General features: G+C 41.6%; 1 protein-coding gene across 3 annotated transcripts in view; it reads left to right on the forward strand.

Moving 5' to 3' along the window:
• The window catches only part of LOC135214757 (WD repeat-containing protein 81-like), a 211,296-nt gene that overhangs the window by 38,025 nt on the left and 145,976 nt on the right, over window positions 1-27,295 (forward strand). For all 3 annotated transcript variants that reach the window (XR_010314462.1, XM_064249109.1, XM_064249110.1), the window contains exons 2-5: window positions 498-643; window positions 4,087-4,213; window positions 4,651-4,807; window positions 26,603-26,717. Coding sequence is in view for 2 of the 3 variants with exons in the window: in XM_064249109.1 (XP_064105179.1) it covers window positions 528-643; window positions 4,087-4,213; window positions 4,651-4,807; window positions 26,603-26,717 (515 nt within the window). In the remaining variant the exon portion in view is untranslated. The remainder of the gene's footprint in view (window positions 1-497; window positions 644-4,086; window positions 4,214-4,650; window positions 4,808-26,602; window positions 26,718-27,295) is intronic.

Below are 27,295 nucleotides of genomic sequence, written 5' to 3' on the forward strand. Positions count from 1 at the left end.
CTAAGTGTATTTTTTGTCAACTGGTATCCCGTGAATTCCAGATAATTTTGCTTGTTAATAAAAATTCCATTCTTGTGAAGCTCTAACGTATAAATACAGTGAACCCCCCGTATTCACAGGAGATGCATTCCAGAGCTAAAATCCATGAATACTTAAAACCCCTCTAGAAATGCTTAGAACTGCCCATTTTGATAGTTAAAACAAGAAAAACCGCGAATAATGTATAGATATGTTCTGTACAGAAACCACCGAATAGCTGAAGTTGTGAATCTTGAACACGAATACAGGAGTTCATTGTACTTTAGTTTTCTTGAAAGTAGCTGCTTTTCTAGTTTTGCATATTCTAAAAAAAAGATATGAATATATTGAAGCCTTACAAATAATATAACTTTTTTATCATGTTATCTCAAACATACTTTTAAGTAAACTGTAAATTACCTTCAGAATATAAGAAAAGTGGTACAGTTGAATATGATTTGTTATTGTATTTTTTGCAGGTGTCCTCTCGGGCTTGAGGAGACAGCACAATGGTTTCAGGTGTGGTGGATCTTGTTAGTAATGCTTTGTGTCTTCCATCACAGTATTGCTGCCTTGGTCCTTTACAAGGTAGCATTGAATGCTTTATCTCTGCACCGTGGATCAGGTAAGGGAGAGCTTTCCAGGACAGAGTACACATTGTATTTTACTTGGTTACTAATGTAATATATTATCAATAATGTTAATGTTATTGCTCGTGTATTTACTATACTGTATGTGTATACAGTATTGATGTGTCAATTATCCTGACTTAAACGTTCAGGGGCTACCATACATTTTAGGAATTAACTCAGACTAACCTATACATAACTATTCAAACCTTGGCATAGGCTAATACAAAGGTACCTCATAGGCCTAGGCTAATATTCTAGACTTCATTTTTGTATTCAGGGTTGAGGGAGTCTGGCTCCCATGGTTTTTTTTTTAATATTTCTTCTTCTTAACAGTAGGTGGATATATCGTGAAAGCAACTTATTCCTAGTTGTATTGCTTCCATAATTGTTCCTTCTAGAACTGGTTCTTATATTGGTACCCTATACTGGTTCCCTTTTACAGGGGAGAAATATGTATGTTATTTGAAATGAATATAAGAGAAGCTACATTCCTTTCCCCTCTAGCACTTACTCGTCCAGAACAGAGCAATTTGACCTTGTGCTACTACACACTTGGTTACAGTTACGCACTCATGTACGTACACTGGATCATAGACAACCTCAACTTCCAGTGGTTAACTTAACATCTTAATAAGATGAAAACCAGTTTGGTTTTCCAGTCCACCAATTTTCATGGGCTCTGTCAAAGATTTTAAATGAAAGATTTCCATGACACTAAAATTGTGCACTACACTACCGTACTTTATATGTATTGGTATTTTCAGACATTTATATAAAGATACTTTGGGCAGAGCATCTTCATATTAGCTTAAAAACTTTGTGAATTTTTAAGCAAATAAGATTTGAAAATAGCTATATATTTTTTTCTAACTTTAGATTCTTTTTTACTTTTTTTTCACTTTTTTCAATTTGTGCTTATTACTGTTCTTCACTTGTCATAGCTCTTTTTGCCTGGCAAGTGCCATTAAAAACAGCTGAAGCACAACCAGTAGACAATTTATCAGTGTTTCTTTTCAATGAAATCAGAAGCATCCTGCCACTTAGCTAACACTTCCTTAATCTTCCCTGAAGAAATAAATTCCTATGGTTCCTCCTCCTCCTCGCTTTCTTAGGACCCATCACGTATTACAAAGAATGTTCACAAACACAGTGAAATTCACGTAAATAATGCAAACACAACATGGGAGATACTTGGGAGATGTGTACAGAAGTCAACGACCATGTGAACTGAACGAGTGAAGTGGGAGCGCTCAGTCATCTAGCGTTAGCACCTCTAAGCATGCTCGCATCTCAATATTGTGCTCGTATCTCAATGCAAAATTTTGCTCGTGAGCTGGCTCATATCTGGGAATGCTCGTATGTAGAGGTGTTACTGTATATATTAAACTAAAATGTGTTATTCTTTGTAGTACAATGGACATGGAAATATACTGTAATGACAGTTATTTAAGCTTCTTGAATACGTATGTTGTTTTTATGACTTAATTACTCAGGTCATATATACTAATATTCAAAACTTTTTGTTTAAACATAAATCCACTTTTGTTAAAAGCAAGAAAGCTTTTAAAAATAGAATGTATCTGTACAAAGTTCAAACTGTTATTTGTTAGATACTTTTTATTTGTTTGGTGAATTAGATAAAGTCCACAAAGTTTAGTCCCGTTTTTATCTTTCATTTCAGTTTTTTCTGTCCATTTGTGAGTTTCTGCCTCTGCCTGTTTTTGGTTACTGCTTCAATTTTCTATAAGGATACCTGTCAATAGTAACCTGTTTTATTGTCATTTATGTTAATTGTTCTTAGTTCCATTTTAGTATGATTTTATCAGTTACCTAGTATGCAAGAATATTTCCTCAGTGGTTATTGCTGTTGTCTATGGTGGCAGTAGTAGATGTCCATTAGAGTCTATTTGCTGCTCTTGTTTCTGTGCCACATTTCCATGTTGTTGTTTGTTATTGTCTTTTTGTTTTGATACCCTGTTAGGGCTAGAGTATATAGGGATTTATGCATCCCATCTTAACCATTAAGGTAGCAGTGCAGGAACCTATTTTATCCCATCAAGAATCTTTAGGTTTCTAGGTTTTAGAATGCCATGGTCTTCTTTATTAATCTTTAATCCTGGAAGCACACCATGCATCATCTCCGGTGGATTGTCACTGGAGGTAATCGAGAAATATTCTTTTATTATGGTTAGAAATTTGACTTTAGTGTATGTACATAGGGCAATCCTCCCCCCTCCCATAGTGATGGACTTTTTTAGTTTTGCTTAATGATTTTATATAATTTGTCAACTGTACATATTTCGTTATTTTTAATGTCGCATGACTCGGCCAATGCCCATGAAACTCTCAGCAGTGGAAATTAATTTCTCAGTCACAGCCCTTGAAACTGTCAGACATAGGACATGAAATGCTCATCCACAGCCCATCTGTAGCCTGCCCTCTGGACTAACCTGGGTCCATAGGTCTCCTTCCATGGTATATCTAAGAACCAAGATGTACCTTTCACCACCTGCCACCTCTCTCGGCCATCTCTCTGGTTCGGGTTCAGCACATTCTCTGGATGGGTTGTTTGGAGGACTGGAACTGCTAACTTCAACTTTTAACTTTTTATTTTGGCTTCACTTGTCTTCTGTTTTGGGGAGAGTGATATGTGTGAACTAGTAGTTAGTTAGGGATACTGGCATAGCATTATGTTTGCCCAGTATACAGTTCTGAGGTGCGCGGAAGTTCTGTTATCAAATGCAGACTTGGTATTGTCTTCCGAGCGGAGAATAACCCTCCCCACTCTTACTCAGTTTTCCCATCTATCACCTCATATTCATCACCTTGTGGCTATTGTTCCTTTTTGTAATAGTGGCTCTTCCTCTTCCGCTACTTACTTTTCCAGAGTGAAATAGCCTAGTGATTGAACAGCTTTTGCTTCTTGGCAGTTGCCTCTTGAGTGTTCTGCAGACGGCTCCGACTGTTGTCATTGTTAGGTGGTGATGTCATACAAGAACCCTCTACCTTCCCTTCCCAGCCATCTGTCTTTCAGCTGGAAATGTTACACACACACAACCATAACTAATGTTTCGAACTCCCAGTTTGAGTAGGCTGTGTGGCTCCTCAGAAGGCAATATGTAGAGTTTCAGAAGTGCCTAGCAAAGCATCAAGAACCTTCGGTAGTGATGGTTCACAGGGAAGGATATTTTGAAGCTTTCCAGTTTTCTAAAAATATTTATCAAAAAGATTTAGTTGTCACTGTAAAGGCTTTGTATAATCCTTGAGATCATTTCTCTGTCATCAAACATAATTTGCATTATTGTATAGTAAGTCAAAATACTAGGCATTTTTCAACTTCTATAGTGTGTACATTCTTCATAAGGATGCAACAGTTTTTACTTAATCTCTCCAAACCTATGTTTAATTTATAATTCTTTATTTTCATAATTACTAGAGCTGTGATTAAAGATGGACAGTATACTCAGCCTCCTCTTCATGAGCACCTCAGCCTCGCTGAAGTACAGTCAGCTATTCAGCTTAGAGAAAAAATTGGAGACTTATGGCAGAGAGTGTTAATACAGGTAAACGTATATAGAGGTAACTTAATTTCTTGCGTAGCACACAGTAAACAGCACTAATGGGTATTTTCAAGTTACCTTGCTTTTTTTTCTTATTTGTTCAACTGTTTTAGTCTTGCCTGGTACATACATGTTTTCACATTTATCTACAGTTTGTAAATAGCAAAACTGACAGGATAACATATCAAGTCTAATTTTGTAACTCAGTGATGTCATCAAAATTCTTTATAATTTAACAATAATAATAATATAATAATAATAGTAGTAATATTAATAATATTAATAATGATAAGGACACTGTAATGATAATGTAGCATGAGTCCTAGGAAAAACAAATACATATTAATAGAGTAAATATCTACTGTGTTTTGTAAGTTACCCAAGGCACCAACAACCTGTTTAAGAGTAGAATTTTTTGTATCGCTGTTTTTTTTTTACAGGTTATACCAAAAAGTGAAAAGGCAGTTTATCCACTTGCAAGAAGATCAGAGCATTCACCTGGATTAATGGCTGATGTTTCATTTTCCCAACTTCTTCACTATGTAGCCACATCCAACAACAAAAATCTTTGGAAAGATGCTTACAAAAAGTTTCCAGGTAATTTTTTTTAATTTTTATGCATTCTGGTACTTGAAGATTACCAATAGTGAGAAAGAAAATGGTTACAGAGTTTTGCAGTCTAAAAACTAAAGAATTTTCAGAATAAATGGTATAAATGGTGATATAGAGGGTATTACAAGGTACTTTTAGTATATTAAACAGCAGATTGAAAATAGTAAAAGTTGAAGAGATATGAAGTGTTATATAGTATATTGGTTATATCATGAGCTTTTTTGTTTGGTTTAATACAGTGTAACAACTGTCAACTGTTTCCTGTAGGGGATAGCACCTAAACTCGGTGCACTATAGGTACTATTACTAAAGGGTGTTTGCAGCATCCTTTTGGCGATTAGCTACACCCACTTGTTAGCCTTTACTTAACCACCATTCATGCTTCCTTTCTTCAGTCATGTTGTCCAACCTCTATGTTACTTCTTAGTGTACCTGTAGGGTTTTCTCCTAGTTCCACTTTTATATTGTTCATATGCAAACAAACCTTCGGTCTTAACAATAGAATAATTTCTATCGCTTAGCTGGATCCGGTTAAAAAGCAGATGAAAGCAAGGAATTTTGTGATATCTGGCAACGCATGCGTAGATCGGGTAAAGAGTGGTCAAAGACCACTCGCCTACGCCACCGCGTCAGTCTTTTCTTTAACCGCTTGGGCGAGAGTCGTGTTTAACCTCTCTTGGCCTTTACCCGGTTCATTGCCCGTTTCACTTGTATTTAGTGTGTGTGTGTGTGTGTTTGGCTGATATTATGGCTTCTTCTGCTCCTTCTCGGCCTCGTCAAGGCGTGTGCCCCGGAATTCCAGGTTTTCCGTGTTCTCGTTTTTTGGCTTCGGCACCGACTGACCCCCACATCACGTGTAGCAGGTGCCGTTCTAATTTTTGTACTATAACGAATCCTTGCACGGAACGCTGGGCATGGCCTACAGGGCAGTGGAAGTCGTTTTATAGCAAGAGAGAGCATAGGAGGGTTTCGACTCTTCCTTCATGGGAGGGTTTTTCGCCTTTTCCTGATGCTTTGTCTCCTGCAGTATTCACCCCCCATAGTAGCATTGTTCCTGTGTCTCCTTCCTTTTCTTCCATTGATTCGTCGCTGGAAGTATTGGGAGGCCACCAGGCTGATGTTTTTAATGTCGCCCCTTCTTCTTCAGGAGTTAATTTGATTCCCGGGAAGGGGGAGGCTTTTTCATCATTCTCATTTATTCCAGAGTCGGAGGTGTCCAAGATGGCATCGATTTGGAAGACGCTCGGGCTAGGGGGGGTCCTCCGTCCATGGAGGGGTTGCTAAGTGCAGCGCACTTTATGGAGGCTCGCTACCCGCTCCTTAGGATGGCTAGGTCATCCCCCCTCCTCCTATGCTACGAACTCTGCATTTTTGATGTCGCGCCATCTGAACCCAGATGTCATTCGCCTGAAGCCAGGATTGACTTTGGGCCAGGTGAGGTCGTTGGCTCCGTCCTTGTCTCCTCAAGATGCCGCAGCATTGAAATGTGCGACAGCCTCCATGTTGCAGACGGTTTCTTGATTGGACTTCTGGTCTGTGGTCATTGCCAAGATAGCATCTGACAGGTCCCCGGAAGGGTTGGTGAGTGCATCCTCGCTTGCCAGTCTGTTGCAGTTCGGGGACAAGGCATTTTCATTTATGGCTCACCTCAGTAATAATTTATGGGCTAACCCTCTTCTGATTAGTAGAGACTCAGCTTTGTCGAGGATGGAGAGATCAGTTGACATGGAGTCCTTGCTGGCATTGAGGAACGGAGATCTGTTGGAGTCCCAATATTTGTTTCCTCGGACAGAGCTTGAGAATGCGATAGACTGGCGCCAGGCTGACACCAAAGACAGACTGGTGCACCAGGCTGTGTCTAAGTCGGAGTCTCGTCCTCGGAGACATTCGGCTCCTCCTCCTGTCCAGCAGCAGTCAAGGAGATCGTCGCCTGGTAGGCCGTCGAGGAATTCTAGTTCAGCAGGGCCTTCCCGTTCGACTCAGCCTAGGTCAGAGGATCAACACCCCTTTTGCTCTCATTCCTTTAAGCCAAGAAGGGGCCCAAGGGGTAGAGGTAAAGGGGGCCTGTTGGTAGGTTGGGCGCTTGTCCCTCTCCTGCGCCACGGGTGGGGGGCTCCTGGTGGGCCATTGGGCCAAGTGGCAGAGTTATGGGGCAGAGAAGTGGGTGGTAGATGTCCTTTGGGTGGGGTTCCTACTGCCATTCGACTTCTCTCCTCCTCTGTCGGACAAGCTGCAGCTCAGGAAGGCATATCCTCCAGATTATCTGAAGTTCTTGGCTCTTCGGAAGAAAGTGCAGAAAATGCTGGACAAGGATGTGATAGAGGAAGTGGTGTGTCCATCTCCGGGGTTTTACAGTCACATCTTGGTGCCCAAGGTGTCGAGGATGGAGGCCTGTGATCGACTTATCCACCTTGAATCACTTCATCTGGAAGACACGGTTCAAGATGGAGACCCCGCGTTCGGTATTGGCAGCCGTGAGGGAGGGTGACTTCATGCTGTCGATAGACTTAAGGGACGCATACTACTTCCAAATCCCTGTTCCTCCGACGTCCAGGAAGTTCCTTCGCTTCTCTCTTGGGGACAAGGTCATTGAGTTCAAAATCTTGTGCTTCGGGCTGACGACAGCCCCTCAAGTGTTCACAAGGGTCTTCTCTCTCGTGCCAAGTTGGGCCCATGCTCAGGGGATCCGTTTGCTGAGGTACCTCGACGATTGGTTAGTCTTGGCAGTTTCCAGAGAAAAGCTGCTGCAGGACAGGGATTGTTTACTTCGGTTCTGTCTGGAACCGAGCATAGTAGTCAACCAGGAAAAGTCGAACCTCGTACCGGGTCAAAGGATTCTCTACCTGGGCATGGTCATCGATACGACAATGGCAAAAGTTTTCCCGTCGGGTGGTAGCGAGTGACTACCTGTCGGAATCATATTAGTCAGCTCATCAGTGGCAGGTTCTTGTGGGAGTGTTGTTTTCCCTGGAGAAGCTGGTCCCTCATGGGCGTCTTCCTCTTCGGTCTCTGCAATGGAGACTGGGAAAATTCTGGTCTCCGGTGGAGGACTCCCCCCTGTTAATGGTTCCTCTGTCTCTGGAAGTGAGAGAAGACCTTTGTTGGTGGTTGGACAACCAGAATCTTTTGAAGGGTTTCCTTCTGCGTTCTCTTCCACCAGACTTCCTTCTATTCTCAGACACCTCCCTCGCAGGTTGGGGTGGTCATTTAGGTGGCCTCATCGCTTCAGGCATTTGGAGTTTGGAGGACAAGCAGCAACATATCAACGTCTTGGAGTTGAAGGCAGCCTTCCTGGGTCTGAAGGAGTTTCGGGAGAAGGTAGAAGGTCATTCTGTCGTTCTCTTGTCGAACAACACCACGGTAGTAGCCTATGTGAACAAACAGGGAGGCCTGGTTTATCGTGAACTTCACGCCTTGACTGTTTAGGTTCACCAGTGGGCGGTCAGCAATTCATTAGAGCTCTCAGCCAGGTATATCCCAGGCAAACGGAATGTGATCGCAGACAAACTCGGTCGTCGGGATCAGATCCTAGGCACAGAGTGGTCCCTTCATCAAGTGGTAGCAGACAAGCTTTTCCAGGTTTGGGGAAGACCCATGCTGGACCTTTTTGCAACTTGCTTCAACAGGAAGCTGGAGATATTCTGTTCAGTGGTTCCAGATCGTTTAGTATTGGCAGAGGATGCATTCCAACATCCCTGGGACAACCTGGAGGTGCATGTCTTCCCTCCATTTTGTTTGATCCGTCAAGTTCTGAACAGGCTAATGAGTTCACAGGGTCTCAGGATAACTTTGATAGCCCCTCTGTGGCCTCAGGCAGAATGGTTCCCAGATCTGCTGTCATTGTTGTCAGAGGTTCCGAGGGAGATTCCCCCTTGGCGACATCTCCTGTGTCAGCCCCATGCAGGAAGGTTCCACCAGTCGGTAGAATCCCTGTCTCTTCACGGTTGGAGGATATCAAGTATCTCCTCCGAGCGAGAAGCATTTCTCAGAGAACAGCAGGGCATATGTCCAGCAGTCTTAGAAAGTCGACCTCTGCAGTTTACCAAGGCAAATGGGCGATCTACAGCTAGTTGCCGACTTATGACCTATGCGAGTTACGACTGATCGACCTTACAACCACCCTCAACTAAAACGACTGGGAAGCGACTTGAGAAAGAAAGAATGGTGTGCAGCTGAACATACAACAGTTTTTCCCCAGTTCCCGCCTCTCCACACATGCAGCTCACTTTTTGTGCTGCTAAATACTACGTTTTTGTACATGGAACTTACCCAGCAGATATATACTTAGCTATAGACTCCGTCGTCCCCGACAGAAATTCGAATTTCGCGGCACACGCTGCAGGTAGGTCAGGTGATCTACCGCCCCTGCCGCTGGGTGGCAGGAATAGGAACGATTACCGTTCTAGAACCAGATTTTCTCTGACGCGGTAGTGTCAACATACGTTGTTGCTACCTCCTGACTTGATTTTCGTTTTTTCATCGCCATCGACCTTCTGGGCTGTCTTTTGCAGGGAAGTACTGGGTCTTTGGTTTGGCATACGCTTTTATTAACTTTTAATGAATTTGGCTTCGAAATTTTCAAGAATATATTTACGTGAAACTACCGAATTTTTCGGTAGACACTCATATATTTTGCAATAAGGGAAATATGATATTTTTTTTTTTTCAACAATACGTGTATAAGTGTTAGAACTTGATGAAGGAAATATAAGATCTAACTTCCTACTTTAGGAAGTCAGAAAGCATATAACTAGATACGCTTCCTTTAGAAGCTTTAAGAGCTCTCGTACTAACGAGCAGTTAGAGTATTGACAATACTAGTAGTTGTTGCATCCTCATCACCTTCTTACTCCACAGAATCTACAAATTCATATGTGCATTGAAGATAAATGGATGGAGCTCAAAAGCCGAGCTCTTAAAAGGTAAGAAGTGAATATAGTGTTCCCAGTGCAGTGGAGGGTGCGTCTGATCGGCTCCGTAGCGCTTCCAGGCCTAGACCTCTTCCAAACTCCCAGACCCAGTGGAGGAGGAAAGTTGACAGCCGCAGGAAGGTTAGGGAGAACCCCCACCGGTCAGGCGTCCCCTCGGCAGGTTCTGTAGAACGTCCCAGACTGCCAAGGATAGCCATTGATAAGGCATCCTTAAAAAAGTGCGTCTCTTCATCTTACATCCGAAAAGACGAAGAATGTATGTTTGGAGTTTTCGATGATCTAGCGCGTTCTCTGAAACTAAGAGAACACTGAGCAAGAGCCAGCCGCTGCCAGGAAGCCGCGTTCCAGCAAGCTAGCGTGAGCTACGTTCCAATAGCCAGCAGCGAGCCGCGTTCCAGCTAACAGACTAGTGCGAGCCGCTTTCCTACAACCAAACACGAGCCGCGTTCTAGAAAATTTTTCTTGGCGCAAGGCGCCTTCAAAGAGACGAAGCGCCAGCCTGGCGCAAATTGCGCCAGAAAAACAGACGGCTAGAGCAAGGAGCCTTATAGTAGAGTGGCAATCAGAACAATCCTTCCATTGAACGTTTCCGGGCAAGAGGCTCTTTCTAAAATGGGTCTAGTAGGCGCTCGGAACTATCAGGGCGCACGGGACCTTCCACGCAAGCGGAACGTTCCGGGAGCGAGTCTCCTTTCTAGCGTGCGGAACATTCCAGGCGCGCGGAACTATCCAGGCGCTAGGCGCAAGGAGCCAGGCGCCAGAATATTCCAAATCTTCATATGAGAGAGAGGTCAGTCGCGAGGCTCCTCTTTGAGCTTTTAACTTGAGCAACTTTCCCCTGGCAAAGGTGCAAGATGTCGCACAGGCGGCCGTCGCTTTTGCCAGAAGGATTCTGATACTAAGAGAAGCCATTTTTTCATTATTCAGAGGACTCTCTCCTTCATTCATGCTCTTCCCTTGTTATGAAGAGACAAGAGCTTTGGGAGTTTTCTTATAAGAATCTCATCGACGTTTGAGTATGATGGCAGATAGGAAATATCTACTTCCTTCCGTAAACCCTACAGATGAACAGGAATTCTGTCTCTTCCACGATTTATGAGGAAATCACGAAGATTTAAAGAGTTCCTGGATTAACTTCCTTCCTTAAGGGGATATATATACTCTTTCTATCGTTCTATTAACAAAAAGAACGAAGATAGTAAATTTTTCCTTTCTCTATCTGCCTTGGCAGGGAAAGAAGGTAGTAGAGTATCTGCTGTATGAGAATACGATACGGCAAATCATAAGCACATACCGTAGTTACTTCTTTGCTGAGCAACTCAATTACCAGTATTCTTCCAGGAATTTCCTAGGAAGGACTACGCTTAAAGGGATTGTTAAGACAACACCTACTTAGCTTCTAGATTTATCGAAGTCTTGTTTCGCTTAAATATGCATTATAAGACTTCCTGAAGTTCGATAATAATTTTATAAGATTCCTTTATTAAATGGAGTAGCTGGCAACTCTGGAAGAGTAAGGCCAGTCGGCTAACGAGACTGCTATCTCTTAAACACCAACAACGCAGTATCATGTAGGTGTCGGTCATGAGTCGTCGGTTACATGTCTCTCTCCTGCGGGATGGAATGACTAACCGTGTCTCTCCCCTACAATCGTGGTTTTAGCCTCGGATTGAGGGGATAGTTAAGCAAACATAAATAAAATATTGTCTGCCTTTTGCTAAGAAGCTTTCAATAAGAAAGATTTTACAACATTTCAATGCTGTTTACCGTAGGTAACATTTTTAAAGGATTCTAACGCAGCGGAACTTTATATTGTATAATGCTCTCATGCTTACGAAAGCATGGCTTATTAGAGTACATGCTTAGTGAGAAGATGAATGTAGTAGAGAATTCACTTCAAGACTACGGTATGGTCAAGTCTTATGCACATACCGAGGTTAACTACAGAATTCCTAGTATCTTACAAAGGTTTCCTAGATTAATGCTGTTTACCACAATGTGACAGTATTATAAAGGATTCTAATACGGCAGAGCGTGATATACATAATTCTCTCATCCTGTCGAGAAACGCACACAACCTTTTTAGAATCGGATATTGATCAAGAGAAGTTGGGTGAGTCGGATGGGAAACATTCTCTTAGTGGCAGAAGTTGTTTCCCTGAATGGACTATACTACGTATATAAAAAGTTTTTTTTGTTTTCCCCCCCCCCCCCCACTAAGAACGGAAATTAACAATGTGAAGGATGTCGGGGTACCATAAAAGGCATAGATGTTATGGCACATAACCTAAAAAGAACTAGAAGGAAGCGCCAGCCTGGCGCAAATTGCGCCAGAAGCGCCAGCCGCGCCAGCCGCGCCATCCAAGATATTTTCTCGTTTTAGCGAGTTATTAACCTAAGAGTCCAGTAGCCTCTCGGACAGCAGGCTCGGTAACGGCAAGATTTGTTCCTGATTTCGTTACCCATTTAATCGAAAAGGGGTCGCTTACAAGGAATGATGAAATGATTTATTTTAATCACTTAGGCCAATTCCACGACTCTCTCATATCGCAAAGAGCATCGAGAATCTCTTTTTCGCCCCTGTTCGCGTTAACAAAAGAGAACCTATTTGGGAACAGACACGGAACGTAACGATCCTTAACAGGTTCGATGCAAGATTTTGCATGTCCGTGAGAACCTTCTCGATCGAAGATAATAACTGTTAACGTATGTCTAACATTTATTGAAAAGAGTTGTGAGAATCTGCGAAAAGTCTTCTTCATAGATCTCTTTGTAAGGTAGAAGACGAACAGGCTTCCTTTAGACTGCTTCCTTTTCCTCGAACCAAGAGAGGTAGCAATATAAGACATCTTTAAATTTAAAGAAGGGGAATAAACTTTAGTCTTTTTTCCCCTGGTTATAAATTCTTAACAGATATTAAGATAAATGGACGTCAAAGGAAGAGAGGATGTATGCCTCATTTTGGCCTTAGAGAGGTTGGATTCACAGAAGTCACGTTCTTCTCACAGCATGTTTCGTAAGCTTTTCCAAGAGTATCTGGATATTCTATCAGAATCTATTATAAATAGACCTAAAAAACCTCTCCACTCTGAGTCTGTCCGCGTGCAGACTGACCAGAAGTGGACATCAATGAGAGGTTTTTTTAAGGTAAATGACAATAGTCATGGCTAAGACATAGAATTGCTGCAGATCGTGCTAGATGGAATGAGGAAACTGTCCTCTTCCGATACCTCTGTGAACCACATAGCGAGGTTTTTTCTTCACTTTCAGAGGGAAGAATCACCTATGTATATATCTGCTATCAAAAAACGCAGTAAAAGGCTATACTCTGTCTCTACAAGGGGAATTAGAGATAACAGAGGATTAAGATCTTCGGGATCTTATACGATACCGCAATACGACAAGAGTAAGATATCATGTACTTCGAATGGGATCTTTTTGTGGCCACAGATTCCGTGTTCCGACAAAATGGAACTGCTCCTCATCAAACTTCTTTGAGGAAGTTTATGAAGGAATTCTTTGTTTCTCTTAGCCTAAACGACCCAAGAAGACAAGTGAATTTTTTGTGCATTGGAATCTCGCATCAGATTCAATGGAGACTCGGCAATGGGTTCTTGCCAGCATAGTATGTCTGGCAAAAGAACTAAATCCCTCTATTCCTGACGCAACGCTTTCAGATAGAAGTTTCGTTGCCCAGGCAGGGTACTTACATTTTCATCTACAGAAGAAGAGATGGTTTTAACGTTTGCCTACAGAGTCTTCGGGGTGCGATGAGGGCTCAAAATGCTTCCCAGAAGGATACAATAAGAGCTAGAAATCAGGGTTCCGCCCAATTTCAGCTCAGAGTCTCCTTCGACTTCCAGACTCCTTCCCTTCCTTTGGGCAAGGATAGGGAAGATTCTGCAACGAGGAACCTCATCAACATGTAAGAAGAGATCTCGTTAGCAAAAGAAGTGTTCACGAAGGATCCTCCTCGGAGGAAGACTCTTCTCTCTCGTATTGCTAGATATCCTGTCGTCTACTGGGTGTAGCTGACTAAAATCACCTCCCCTTGCCAGGGGCCAAAAGCTCAAAGGGGAAGAATTTCTTCCACCCTTCTCCAGTCTCCTGATAAACTATGTGGTTGTTCAGGACTCTCGGACAATGTAGCGCCAGCCAGGCGCCAAATGCCAATACAGACGGCCCTCGGTTAGCGGCAGGGGTTCCGTTCCTGGCCACCGACGCCAAGCGATTTTCGACGCTGAGCGATTTTAAAGCCTACGGCCGCCGCACACCTTCTTTCGAAACTCTAGACCAGTCAAAGGCGCCGTAATTCCACAACGGCGCAATAAGTAAAAGTATATTTATGCAGTATAGTACTATAGAATTTACTGTACAGTACATGTGGGTGTCTAGAGTATGTAAAGATATAATAAAGTTTATACAATGTACAGGTAGCTGTAGTGTTCAGGTTACGATCATTAGTCTTACGATAGTTCGATTTTATGAGAGATCAAATTACAATGGCCTAACTTTATCCATCTTCTAGTTACATAAGTTCAATAACAGCAAAAGAGAATGATGAAAGTATGGTTTTAACGTTATACTCGTTGCGTGAACGTGTACAACCATGAACAACCGAACGAGAAAACGACTTTTTTTTTTTCTAAGTACAACCGAACTGGATAACATCTGTTTGGGTTGTATTTCGATCATCGTACTACAGTGCAACATTACCGTATTTGTTATAAATGGCGCGAAATACGGGCTTAAGTTTGCTGTAGTATTTTAAAATACAATAATATGAGAATACATACAATATTCTTGGATACAGTGAAATAATGTATAACTTTTTAAAGGATTTATGGAAAAGATGCATAATTAATAAAATAACACAATGCATTTTTCGGAACTGGCGGACAAGAACGAACATGAAAAACCAACCCCTGACAACGTGGAGCGTAGTTACAAAGGCTGCCTTAATTTGTATCTTATTTCTGTACAAAAATGAAAATACCTTTACGCAATATATTTTCATGCACATTTTAAACATAAAAGCATAAACATTTGAAAAATCGACACATCGATCGCTAAATTTGCACTTTTTTTAACTATATGGAATTTTTGGAGCGGCAGACGGCGGCAAAAAAAGTGCAAATTAGCGATCGATGTGTCGATTTTATAAATGTTTATGCTTTTATGTTTAAAATGTGTATGAAAATGTATTACGAATAGGGTATTTTTATTTATGTGCAGAAATATGATAAAAAGGCAGCTTTTGAAACTCCCCCCTCAAGTTATCGACTACGATGTGTTTTTCAAGTTCGTTCTTGTATGCCGCGGCGGCATACAAGAACGAACTTGAAAAACACATCGTAGTCGATAACTTGAAGGGGAGTTTCAAAAGCTGCCTTTTTATCATATTTCTGCACAGAAATAAAAATACCCTATTCGTAATACATTTTCATACACATTTTAAACATAAAAGCATAAACATTTATAAAATCGACACATCGATCGCTAATTTGCACTTTTTTTTAATCGATATTTTCGGAAGAGCGGCAGCGTGGCTTACAAGAAAGAACATGAAAAAACATCGTATTTGGTATCGTGAAGGGCAGTTTCATTTCAAAAGCTGCCTTTGTATCATATTTCTGTACAGAAATAAAAATGCCTTTCACGTAATACATTTTCACACACATTTTAAACAAAAGCATGAACAATTATGAATCGACACATCCATAGCTAAATTTGCACTTATGTAACTCGATATTTTCGGCATAGAACAGCGTCAGAGGCATATATTTTATCCTAATACCTACGTAATAACTCTCCATAAAATTTGTTAATATATTTGCATAACCTTTATGGTCTGAACGGCATTTCTACATATGTATGAACTCGTTAGACAACGGGCCGCTAGCGGCGCTGTTAACTGAAATTTGTGCCGTAAAATATACCTTTAAAAATGCCTTATTTTTTTATTGAATATTTTTGACGACCGCCGTAAACCGATTCGCCGTTGAGTGATTGCGCCGTTAACCGCGGGCCGCCTGTACAGGCGAAAAACGCCAGAGGCGGACAGTTCCAAGGAACTCTGTCATAGTCGGATACTGAGAAGGAGCGGGCCTCCAACCTGGCGCAAATGCGCCAGAGGCGAACAAATCGGACAGATATAAGAGTGTCCGATGTGGACATCGCCAGACAGCCTAGAGACTCTTCCAAGCTCGAAGCTCCAGCAAGTGTGGAGGAGCCAAGCCAGGCGCGAGGCGCCAGCCAGGCTCTAGGAGCCAGCCAGGCGCCATCCAGGTGCCAGGCTCCTTCAAGGCTAGGCTCCAGTCAGGATTGAGGATCCATCCAGGCGCAAGACTCCTTCCAGTAAAGAGAAACCTAAAGCTCTGTCATGTAAGAGGGCTAGTCCCCATTGATATGATACAGGTAAGGCTCTGCCTGTAAGTGGGTCAGCCATTGGCACGATCCGAGAAGGCTCTGTCGTGTAAGCGGGCTAGCCCCCATTGACATGATCCAGAAGGGTTTTGTCAGTCATAGGTCCCCTACCTCGCTGAAACTCTTGAGGCATGCAGACTCATAGACAGTAATCATGAGTCTTCTGCCAGGCTCCAGGTGCAAGGCGCCAGCCCAGACGCAAGGCTCCAGCCAGGCGCGAGGCGCTAGCCAGGAAGGAGGAGGCCAATCAGGAGCACCAGCCAGGCCGGCGAGGCGCCAGCCAGGCGCGAGGCGCCATCCAGGCGCGAGGCTTCCAGCCAGGCTCTAGGCGCCATTCAGGCGCAAGGCTCCAGCCAGGCGCGAGGCACTAGACAGCAGGCACGAAGCTCTAGCCAGGCTCCAGGCTTCACCCAGAAGAGATCTATATCAAAGAACGCCCTGACCTTCTTTGAGACATTGTGATCTCCTAAGCACTTGATAAGTGCATTGATGATTCCTTCAAACAGCTGAGAATTAAAAGCGCATGAAGTGCGAGCTTTTCCGAATTCTTGTTCTTTCCCTAACAATATGTCATAAGGACACATTGAGCTGTCACTATACTGGGAGATATGCAACTCTGTGTTTACTTCCCATTATCCGAAGGATGTCAAGATAACCTTCGAGGGATCCTTCTCTCTTGGTTGATACGTGTCTGCGGATACATTGCTGGGATAAGGAGCAGATACTGATCCTTAACTAGTGAGTTAAATTTTATTTAACGTCGTGTTTTTTGTTTGGGTTGTTTGAAAGGAAGTTGTAGATAACTCTTTTCAACTTAAGCACTAACCCTCGTGTTAGGATCAGGTGATCAGGATCGGTGTTGTGCTCCTTAATTATGCCACTAGGCATAGGCATATTGTCATGTAAGAGGCTCTGTCGAGTAAATGGATAAGACCCCATCGACAGACCCACAAGAACTCTTAGCCATAGGTCACATCCTCGCTGAGGCTCTTGAGGCGAAGCAGATTCCTAGGCATTAGCCTTGGAGTCTTCCGCCTGATCAAGTAGGAACCAAGGTTTTATTTATTTATTACCTACAACGTATGTTGTTTACCTGTCTATTCAGTAAATAGTTGTCTCTTTCCCACCACCAAGGGTGTCAATCAGCAAGTATATATCTTCTGGGTAAGTTTCCATGTACAAAAATGATATTGTTAAGATACAATAAAGTTTTGTACATACTTACCTGGCAGATATATACGATTGATGGCCCACCCAGCCTCCCCTCAGGAGACAGGTGGAAGAGAAAATCTGGTTCTAGAACGGTAATCGTTCCTATTCCTGCCACCCAGCGGCAGGGGCGGTAGATCACCTGACCTACCTGCAGTGTGTGCCGCGAAATTCGAATTTCTGTCGGGGACGACGGAGTCTATAGCTAAGTATATATCTGCCAGGTAAGTATGTACAAAACTTTATTGTATCTTAACAATATCATATTATCATGCATCGGCAACAAGGATATAACTCCAGTAAAGTTATCCCATCAAACACAACTGTAGATAAAACTGAGAGAGAATAATATTAATCAAAACTTCAGGTCTTGAAAGAACACATTTTATTGTTGTTTTCACACCGATAAAAGATAAGTAACATAACTATGCAATGGTAAAGCTCGTACATGGTTTGCGATTGAATGCTTTGCGATTTACGACGCATATAGTTAATAATTCTTTTAATGTAATTAACTTCTAAGATTTGTGGTAACTTTGCGTAAGTTTACTAGGTCCCTGTGACAAGTGAAATGACGTTAAGGATTTGAAACGATGTTAGCAAAACATTTGTAAAAGAGGTTATGTTAAGTACGAAGTGAAATGAACCTTTCGCTCAGCAAGCGAGTGAGCGATGCTAAGTGAAGCATGAGGGAGGTGAGCTACAAGCGGTGATGAGACAGCTGATCAGTCGCTTGTGTAAAACGTGAGAGCAATTTGCAAACAACAAAATTCTAATTTCTTATTCAAGGCGAATTAACATTAATTTTTCTGACAGAATGATAGATACTAGTATGAAGATTGATATGAGTTACGTTAAAACATCAAAATTTACGTCAATTGGCTTAAATCGTTGAGATAAACTTTAGGTGAGGAATGCTTTGCTTTGTGTGAAACGAAGGTTGGCTGGCAGACCTGGGAGAGCACATGCGCCAAGTTGATGAGCTGGCAGGCTAGGCGGTTACCAACACTTGAATGTAAACTAAGTTAAAACGAATTCCCTTAACATATCGCAGACAAAAGAATTGTACACTTCTTTTGCCGTAACTATTAGTAGAACACTCCTAACTAGCTAGGCTTGCTAATACATGCAATAAACCCTGGCAAAGCACGTCCTAGTTTTAATTAGTACATTCTGGCATCTACCTACCACACGTGCTCGTGCCAACTCCCATACAAGATGATACAAGCTAACAGAGAATTCGCTTGGCGCTCCGCCGTTTACACAATAATCTCTCTAACTTAGAAGAACTTATATAAAACACTTCTAAAATAATTCCTTAACGTAACTTAAGCTAACAATGGTTATAAGAATAATCATATTAAAGTGAATGATATGCCTTACCGTGAGTCTGTGTCTCTCCTGCGCAAGTGTGCTTTCCTTCGATTTACGCTTTATAAAAATCATTTACAGTTTTTTGCAAGCTTTTAAGCAGCCCCGGATTCGATCCTGGCAAGGTCGCCACTCTTACGCATGGGTAGTGGCCTTGAGAAGCCAAATACGTAAAGGAAAATATTAAGAGGGAAAAACGCAGAATAACTTGCTTCTAACTTACCTTAAAAGGGTTGATTTGGTTATTTTTTACTCTAGACAGGTTGCCATGGAAACCAGCTAATTACTTTACATTACAGTTGAAAGGCAAGGCAACTGGGCCGCACGTGGATCCCTCTTATCTCTCACAAAGGGAGAGCTGGCTAAAATCAAATGTACTTCAATGCTGATTTGCAAAATTACTCATTGTTATCTTGCGTTAAGGAAGCACTTGCGATTTGCGAGAGAGGAGACATTGACACGTGAATCAGCAAAGATCTGGAAAAGTTCCCAGATTAGACACAAAATACAATAAAGACTTCTTGCTCTAATTTACAGTTACTCTCTTTTTTCTAACACACTGGGGGAGGAACTCTAGTGTTTAAATGAAATATTCAATGAAGACTTTGTTTGTCTGGGGTGATCACAAAAGGTGGCATGCAACCACAAGGCAGAAGGGAACAAAGGGCTGTTCATTTGAGAATTAGGAGTTCGAATTGGAAAATGTGGAATGGTTTTCTTGACTCGGAGGGAAAGAACTGGCTATTTGACTTACCTGGATGCCTTATATAAGTGGACCTTTGTAGAAAATGGTGTTCGAGGTCTGGGGCGCCAGTTAGCCCTTGTTGTAGGCCTTATGGAAAGGTTGGCTTGGTCACGGACTGGAGTGGACTTAGAAAAAATGCAAGTGCGAATCCCTGGCGTTGGGACAGCCTCTCCCCCCTTTTTGGCTGGTCATCCTGGGAACACAGCATATTGCCAGCGAGAGGTTCAGAGGATAAAAGATCTTGAAAGGAGGCCTAAGAACCTAGCTAGCTACACACTTCCTTTTGGGATATGTCCCTAAGGCTTACAGGAGTTTTTATTCCCCCTTTCTGCTACTACGGAAAATCCGATCTATCGGCCTGCCTTGTGTTTTCTGCCTAAAATCAGCTGATGTTAGGGGAAAATGGCTGCTCTTCTAGAACTGAATAAAAATGAATTATATTGTGAAGACGAGGCGATACAAATCCGTAAAACTAGTTAAGGGGTTTGAGCAGTTGAGTTCTCCTAGAGAGCTCAAGCCTCCAACGTTGGATGTTACCTTGGTTCTCAAGAGCTTCACTAAGAGTCCATATGAGCCCTTGCGTCACTCATCTGACAGGAACTTGATGCTCAAGACAGTTTTCCTTCTGGCCTTGGCATCTTCCAAAAGAGTAGGAGCACTCCACAGTCTGAGCTGTGAGGTGAAGCACACCAGGGGTCAGGGGTCGGTGTCCTTCGAGTTTGTCCCAGAATTCGTGGCCAAGACCCAAAATCCCTCTGTGTACGATGACAGGTTCACCTCGTTTTCCATTCCATCACTGAATAACTTTGTGGGTGGTGATGCTAAAGAGCTTTTGTTGTGCCCTGTCCGGGTCCTGTGTTGCTATCTTAAGAGAAAGAGGTGTCTAAGAATACTATCTCGTTTTGGGAGGTTGCCCACAGATCTGCGGACACGTTTTCCCTGGGTCTTGTGGTGGCTGCCCAAGAGGTTGTTAACTCATAGTTGCCCTTAACAGGTCACTTTTGTATTTTACCTAAGATGATTGTGTGGATGAGAGAATGAGTGAGTTGGTTGGTCTCCTTCTGTCTCATGTACCTTTCCTTCTTCCTTCGGGCGGGTTAAGGAATAGACACATCATTCGTTGGACTGGTCTGATACAGGTGAGTAAGGTAGTCATACTGATAGTGTGGTCTGTCGCTTAATATACAAATATCATACCCTCTATTCGGTAGTATATGCTCCACTCCTTGGCAAGGAGGGGGTTGGGAGTAGTACAAACGCTGGTGTATTGGTTTGCTATTGGACAGTCAAAGTTTCTCTTTGGTTCCTTATACAATGGTTCTCCCATATATCATTGTACGTCACTCAGGGTCTGAGTGGTTAGATTTCAATTTATCTAGCTTCTCAATGGGCTTCAGTCCCTCTCCAGAAGTCATTTCTTCTGGAAGCTGGACTGGTGGGTAGGCCCCCAGCTGGTCTAGGATGCCTTGTACCTCCTTCCAAGTATGAGTCTATCCTATAGTTAAGACCGAAGGTTTGTTCGCATATGAACAAATGACAAATTTTCTAAGACAATTTGTATTTTTCATAGCTACAAACCTGAGGTCTTAACATTATACTGCCCACCTCTAGCCGCCCCTCTGTGTGTTAAGACATCCTGAGTTGGGAATGATGCGGTGGTGTAGGTGAGTGGTCTTTGACTACTCTTCACCCGGTCTATGCATGCATTGCCAGATGTCACAAGATTCCTTGCTTTCATCTGTTTTTTAACCGGATCCAGCTAGACGCTAGATATTATCCTATTGTTAAGACCTCAGGTTTGTAGCTATGAAAAATACAAATTGTCTTAAAAACGTTGTAATTTTTTGTAATCAATTAGGATTTTCTACTTATAAGTTCATGGAGGAACTGCAAGTATGTTTAACATGCATGTTAGATGTAAACCTGAAAAACATTCCAAGATCAAATTATGTAAGTCAAATAAATATAGTACTACAGTAAAGGAATACAAGTTTCACTGTACTTCTTTCAAACAGATGCATGATAATGCTGTAATGCAACTTGTAAAAAGCAATTGAGATTATATTTAAATTTAATTTAAATTTAGCAATAAGTTGACAAAAACAAGCTTCAAAGAAATTCATAACTTATAGAATAATTAGACTTTGTTGTTGAGGATTGGTGTTTAATATAGTGTTGAAGTTGATACATTGTAAGAGAAGTGAAAGGTGAGAGTAAAACATTAAACAGTATGCAATTTTGGAGTGATGCTTGGTACAATGGTGTACATTTTGTTTGTTCTAGCAATGTTGAATGAAAGGATGCGGGCTGTATTTAGTAATGAAAAATAAGTACAGTGGTACCTCGAGATACGAAATTAATCCGTTCCGAGGCGGCCTTCGTATAATGAGTTTTTCGTATCTTGGAACACATTTTACATGTAAAATGGCTAATCCGTTCCAAGCCCTCCAAAAACACCCCATTAAATTTCATAATAAAGCTAAATTGACCTATAAACAATGAAATACTACAACAATTTGGACCATTCAATACCTAAATTAAGAATAAAAATCGAAAACCTGTAAATAAAGTGTATATTAGTGTACAAGAAATATTATTACTGTAACGTAAAATGTGGAAGCTTACCTTTCGAGTGAGGCTATCTCCGATAGTGGCGGCAGAGGAGGAGGAGGACAAACGGCAGATAATGTACGTACGTACGTACACTTAACTTTATGAAAACACACAAAAAATTTAAGGAAAACCATAAAACTAAAATTTACGAAACACCTTAACAAAACTGTAACACTTAACTTACAAAAATCTAGAAATTACGTAAAAAAAAATTCTTTTTTTTTTATTTTTAACTTTTTTTTTTTTTTTTTTACTTTTACGTAGGCTTTTTTTTTTTTTTTTTTTTTTTTTTTTTACAGAATTTCAACTTCATCACCGCTTTCAATGTTCTGTTTTTCATCACTTGGTTCTTCCTTTTTGCTTTCAACTTTCTGTTTTTTATCACTTGGTTCTTCCTTTTTGCTTACTCCTGCTAATGCTGAAGGCCTCTTTAAAAAATAACGATCCAAGGAAAATTGCTTCTGCATACTTTCCACAATGTTCCTGAAACGACTCAAGCAAACGTCATCGAACTGCGCAAGCATACGACCTGTGTGAGCCTTTTCGGGGTGTCTTTTTTCGATAAACAATTGCACTTTATGAAAAGCGCCTAGAATATCCTTAATTTCTGCCGTTGTCATAGGCTCCTCCTCCTCTTCCTCGCCGCTGCTAGAGAACTCCTCTTGAACGACGTGAAGTTGCATGGCCTCCAACTCCTTCAGGTCATCCGTCGTAAGCTCCTCTTGGTGCTCCTCGAGAAGGTCGTTGATGTCGTCCTCGTCGACGACCAGCCCCATGGACTTGCAGAGTGCAACGATCTCATCAAGATCTGGTTCCAAAACAGTTTCGGGATCATCAACTGTTTCTGACTCTGCAGTACCAGCTTCGCCCACGTCGAATCCCTCGAAGTCTCTGGCGGATACGGCATCAGGCCAGAGTTTCCTCCACGAGGAATTCAAGGTTCGCCTCGAAACCTCCTGCCAAGCTAGGTCATGAGTCGGATGCAAATGACGATGTCGAAATGCTCCGTTCCAAAATTGACGCAAGGTGAGGTTTGTGGTATCGGTGATGTCGAAACATCTCTTGAAAAGATGTTTCGTGTACAGCTTCTTAAAGTTCGCTATCACTTGCTGGTCCATGGGCTGGAGGAGAGGGGTGGTGTTTGGCGGAAGAAAAAGAATCTTAACGAAGGAATACTCCGCTAGGATATCTTCCTCGAGGCCAGGAGGGTGGGGAGGGGCATTGTCCAACACCAGCAGACATTTCAGGGGGAGGCGCTTCTCTTCCACTCTTCACAGTCGGGCCGAAACAACAGCTTTACACACTCGGGGAACAAAAGCCTCGTTACCCAGGCTTTTGCATTAGCCCTCCACATCACTGGAAGCTTCTCCTTCAACACTTTGTGGGCCTTGAAGGCTCGAGGAGTCTCGGAGTGATACACCAGTAAGGGGGCTTTCATTCCACCTTGCGAATCTCCCACCTGGCGTTCGAACAAAGTGTGAGCGTAAGCCTGTCTTTCATAGGCTTATGCCCAGGTAGCTTCTTCTCTTCCTCCGTGATGTATGTCCGACAAGGCATTTTTTTCCAAAAAAGGCCAGTCTCATCACAGTTGAAGACTTGCTGAGAACTGTAGCCTTCCTTGGTCATCATCTCGTCAAACGTCTTTTTAAAGGCTTCGGCCGCTTTCGTGTCCGAGCTGGCAGCCTCCCCCCATGACGCACCACCGATGATGCCAGTCCGTTTACGAAATTTCTCGAACCAGCCATGCGAAGCCTTGAACTCTGGAGTTGGCATTGAAGTCCCTTCCCCTCCCTCGTCTTCCGCCTGCGCAATCAAATCACCGAAAATAGCACTGGCCTTGTGAGCGATTGCTGTCTCCGTTACTGTATCGCCAGCGATTTCTTTGTCTTTATCCAGATGAGGAGCAGCCGTTCCATCTCGTCGTGCACATGGCTCCTCTTGCTGGACAAAATAGTGATGCCCCTTCGACGGTGTAGTTGTCTTTGATGGCATCCTTCTGTTTAAGGATGGTGCCTATTGTCGACGGATTACGGCCGCATTCCTTTGCGATCACACTCAATCGCATACCAGCTTCGTACTTCTTTATGATCTCCATCTTTGTCTCCAAAGAGAGCATGCGCTTCTTTCCGTGAATTTCAACTTTCTTGGGACCCATGACTATGTTAATTTACGTAAAGTTACACAATATACAGTCTTCGCACAACACGATTATATGTACTGCAACGAAATCACTAACGAATTTACGTTACTAAACGAAATCGGAGCGAACGAATGCTGATTGTGTACGGTAAAGTTTCGGGTGCGGAGTGGCCGAGCTAAGGGACACCAGCGCGTACGTATAGAAGATGCATGATGGGAGGGATGCTGTCCAATCAGAGAGAAGGATCTCATGGCTTGGCTAGCATCAGGAACCAATGGGAGAGCAGGAGGATGGTGGCGAGTCTACTAGCACTAAGATGGCGGCGTGCGGCGCGAGTTTCAAAATTGTTATCGGGCGAATCTCGGACTTTCAGAAACCTTTCGTATCTTGAAAACTTTTCGTATGTAGAGCAGTAAAATTTTTCGCATTGGCTTTCGTAACTTGGATTTTTCGTAAGTTGAGCCTTTCGTATCTCGAGGTACTACTGTAAATGAAAGCATTAATTCTAGATATACAGTAGTACAGTAGCTCACCGATATAACGTACTGCAGTATATATTGTACTTCTGGATATATTGGTATGAAATGGAAATATTGATTTGAGGGTTTTCATCTCCAGATTTTATATTAATAATAAGGCTTTTACCTTACTTTATGGGTACATACATTTCATAAATAAGACCCACGATGATGCTCCTCCATCCAGTTTTTAGCAATGTGGATAAAGCAACTGTGAACCTGTACCGACATAAACAACTAAATTGAGAAACCACTAATTGCTGACTTCATTTAGCGTAACTATCAAGTGTTTATTAAGAGTTGCGTAAAGGTGTCAAGTTGCTAAACCCTGCTGATTCAGTGGTGGCTTCTATAAGTGTAAATAAAGAACATTTTTATTCATCCTGCATGCAATGGAGATCTTAAGGAAGAATACCAGTTATAGAAACAATATATCAGTTTCTTATATTAGAGTAGGCTCAGACACTTTAAGCTGTTATATTGGTGAGTTACAGTACTGTTTTTCTGTTGTCGTATTTGCTGATTGAAATTGAAAAGTGAACCATCTAATGTATTGAAAGCACCATTGCTCTTTTGTCTGGTCTTGAACTCAGTTGCATGTGTGATTCTACTTGATTCTACTTATATGTTACTTTATCATCTATTTCAATTATTTTATCTCTTAACCTCTCTATGCAGCACATAGTCATTACTGCACATTATTTATTCCGTGATTTAAATCAAGGTTGGGTTTAGAAATGTATTTAATTTTATGAGCTTCTATACAATTGATAGCATGTACTAATTGAGTTATTTTAATCCTTAATATTTGAATATACAATATATTATCTTTTCTGGGTACTATTTGGTGTTAATACTTCTTGTTTCCATAGATTCAAAGTTCCATTTTATATTTTACACAGTGCTTAACCTCCTTTGGTTTTTTCCCTGAGAAGAGTTGTGCCATCAGTTCACCTCACCTGGTTCACTGTAGGCATTACAGTGGTCCCCCCCGTATTTGCGGGGGATGTGTACCAGACCCTCCTGTGAATAGTTAGAACCCGGGAATGTTTGGAACCCCTATAAAAAGGCTATAAACAGCCTATTTTGTTAGTTAAAACTCAAGAAAAACCACTAAAAATTTTCATACTTGGTTTTTTTAATAGTTTTATCACAAAAAGTGCATTTTATGATGAAATTGATAAAAAAAACCCAGGAATTTGTGGATATTTCTCATAGAAAAATACCGTGAATGTGTGAATTTTCCACGAATAAAGCGGGGAAATGTTCCCGAGAGAAATCCGCGAATGTGTGGGTCCGCGAATCCGGAGAACCCGAATACGGGAGGCCCACTGTACATAGAAATCTTTACAATGTCCCTTAGGCCCATAGCTGCAACTTCTTTCATTCCTTTTACTGTACCTCCTTTCATATTCTCTTTCTAACATCTGACTTTCCACCCTTTCCAACAATTGTTTCCTAGTGCAACTGTGAGGTTTCCCTCTTGTTGTGCCCTTTGGGCCTTTTTGCTGTGCATTTTCCATTTAGTGTTTAATGACCTCAAAGGTACCAGCACTTTGTCTTTGGCCAAAGTTATATTTTCTTCTTCTTCTTCTTCTTCTTCTTCTTCTTCTTCTTCTTCTTCTTCTTCTTCTTCTTCTTCTTCTTCTTCTTCTTCTTCTTCCTTTGGTTTTACTACTGATCTTTCTGTTGAGCTAAGAGAAACATCAAAATATGCATTCTTGTTAAATATTACAAACAATAATATTTTACATTTGATTGTATGTGATGTGAATTTTTTTGTTAAATAACATAAGTTTGATGTAATCTTGCATATTTTTTTTTCAGAACATGGAGTTGCAGTTCAGTGGAAGGGTGGAGCTCATGTAGGCACAGATAGTTTTCATAATGTTTTAAGAGATGTTATGTGGAGATTTTATGGTTGCAAGATAATTCCTCTTAGGTTAGTATTTTTTTAAGTAGAGTTAGTACTATTCTTTTTTTATCTTATCTTCTTTATAGTAATACAGTAGCAAAATCATGTGGGGATAAAGAATTTTATGCCATGAAAGATAGTGTAATGCTATTATTATTCCCTTTGTAAAACCAATGGAGGACCAGACCTAAGCAATGTATATAAATAACTGCAGACTTATTTCTTTTGACTAGTTGCTCATGTAATGTATCATAGATCATATATGCTTAACTTTTTAGTACATTAACATATGAATTGAAAATAACAGGTTCACTTAAGATTTATTTTTTCACTTGGAGTAGCATATCAACAGAGGATTTTAATGCAGGCAGATAACAGTAACTATTTTCCTTGATAGCCTAGAAACTTTTGACATCACATAGAAATAGTCAGCCAAATATTCAGCCAACAATGCAGTAGTACATACAAGTATGGATAAATATTTTACTGAGATTTTCTGTAGATTTAGAAAATTGAATACCACTAGAAAGATGTATTAAGCCAGTTAGATGTTACAAGATCTAGAAAAGACAGTGGCAGTTATGTCAGAAGAATTAGAAGTAAAG

Source organism: Macrobrachium nipponense, chromosome 46 (genome assembly GCF_015104395.2).
Source record: "Macrobrachium nipponense isolate FS-2020 chromosome 46, ASM1510439v2, whole genome shotgun sequence".
NCBI lineage: Eukaryota > Metazoa > Arthropoda > Malacostraca > Decapoda > Palaemonidae > Macrobrachium > Macrobrachium nipponense.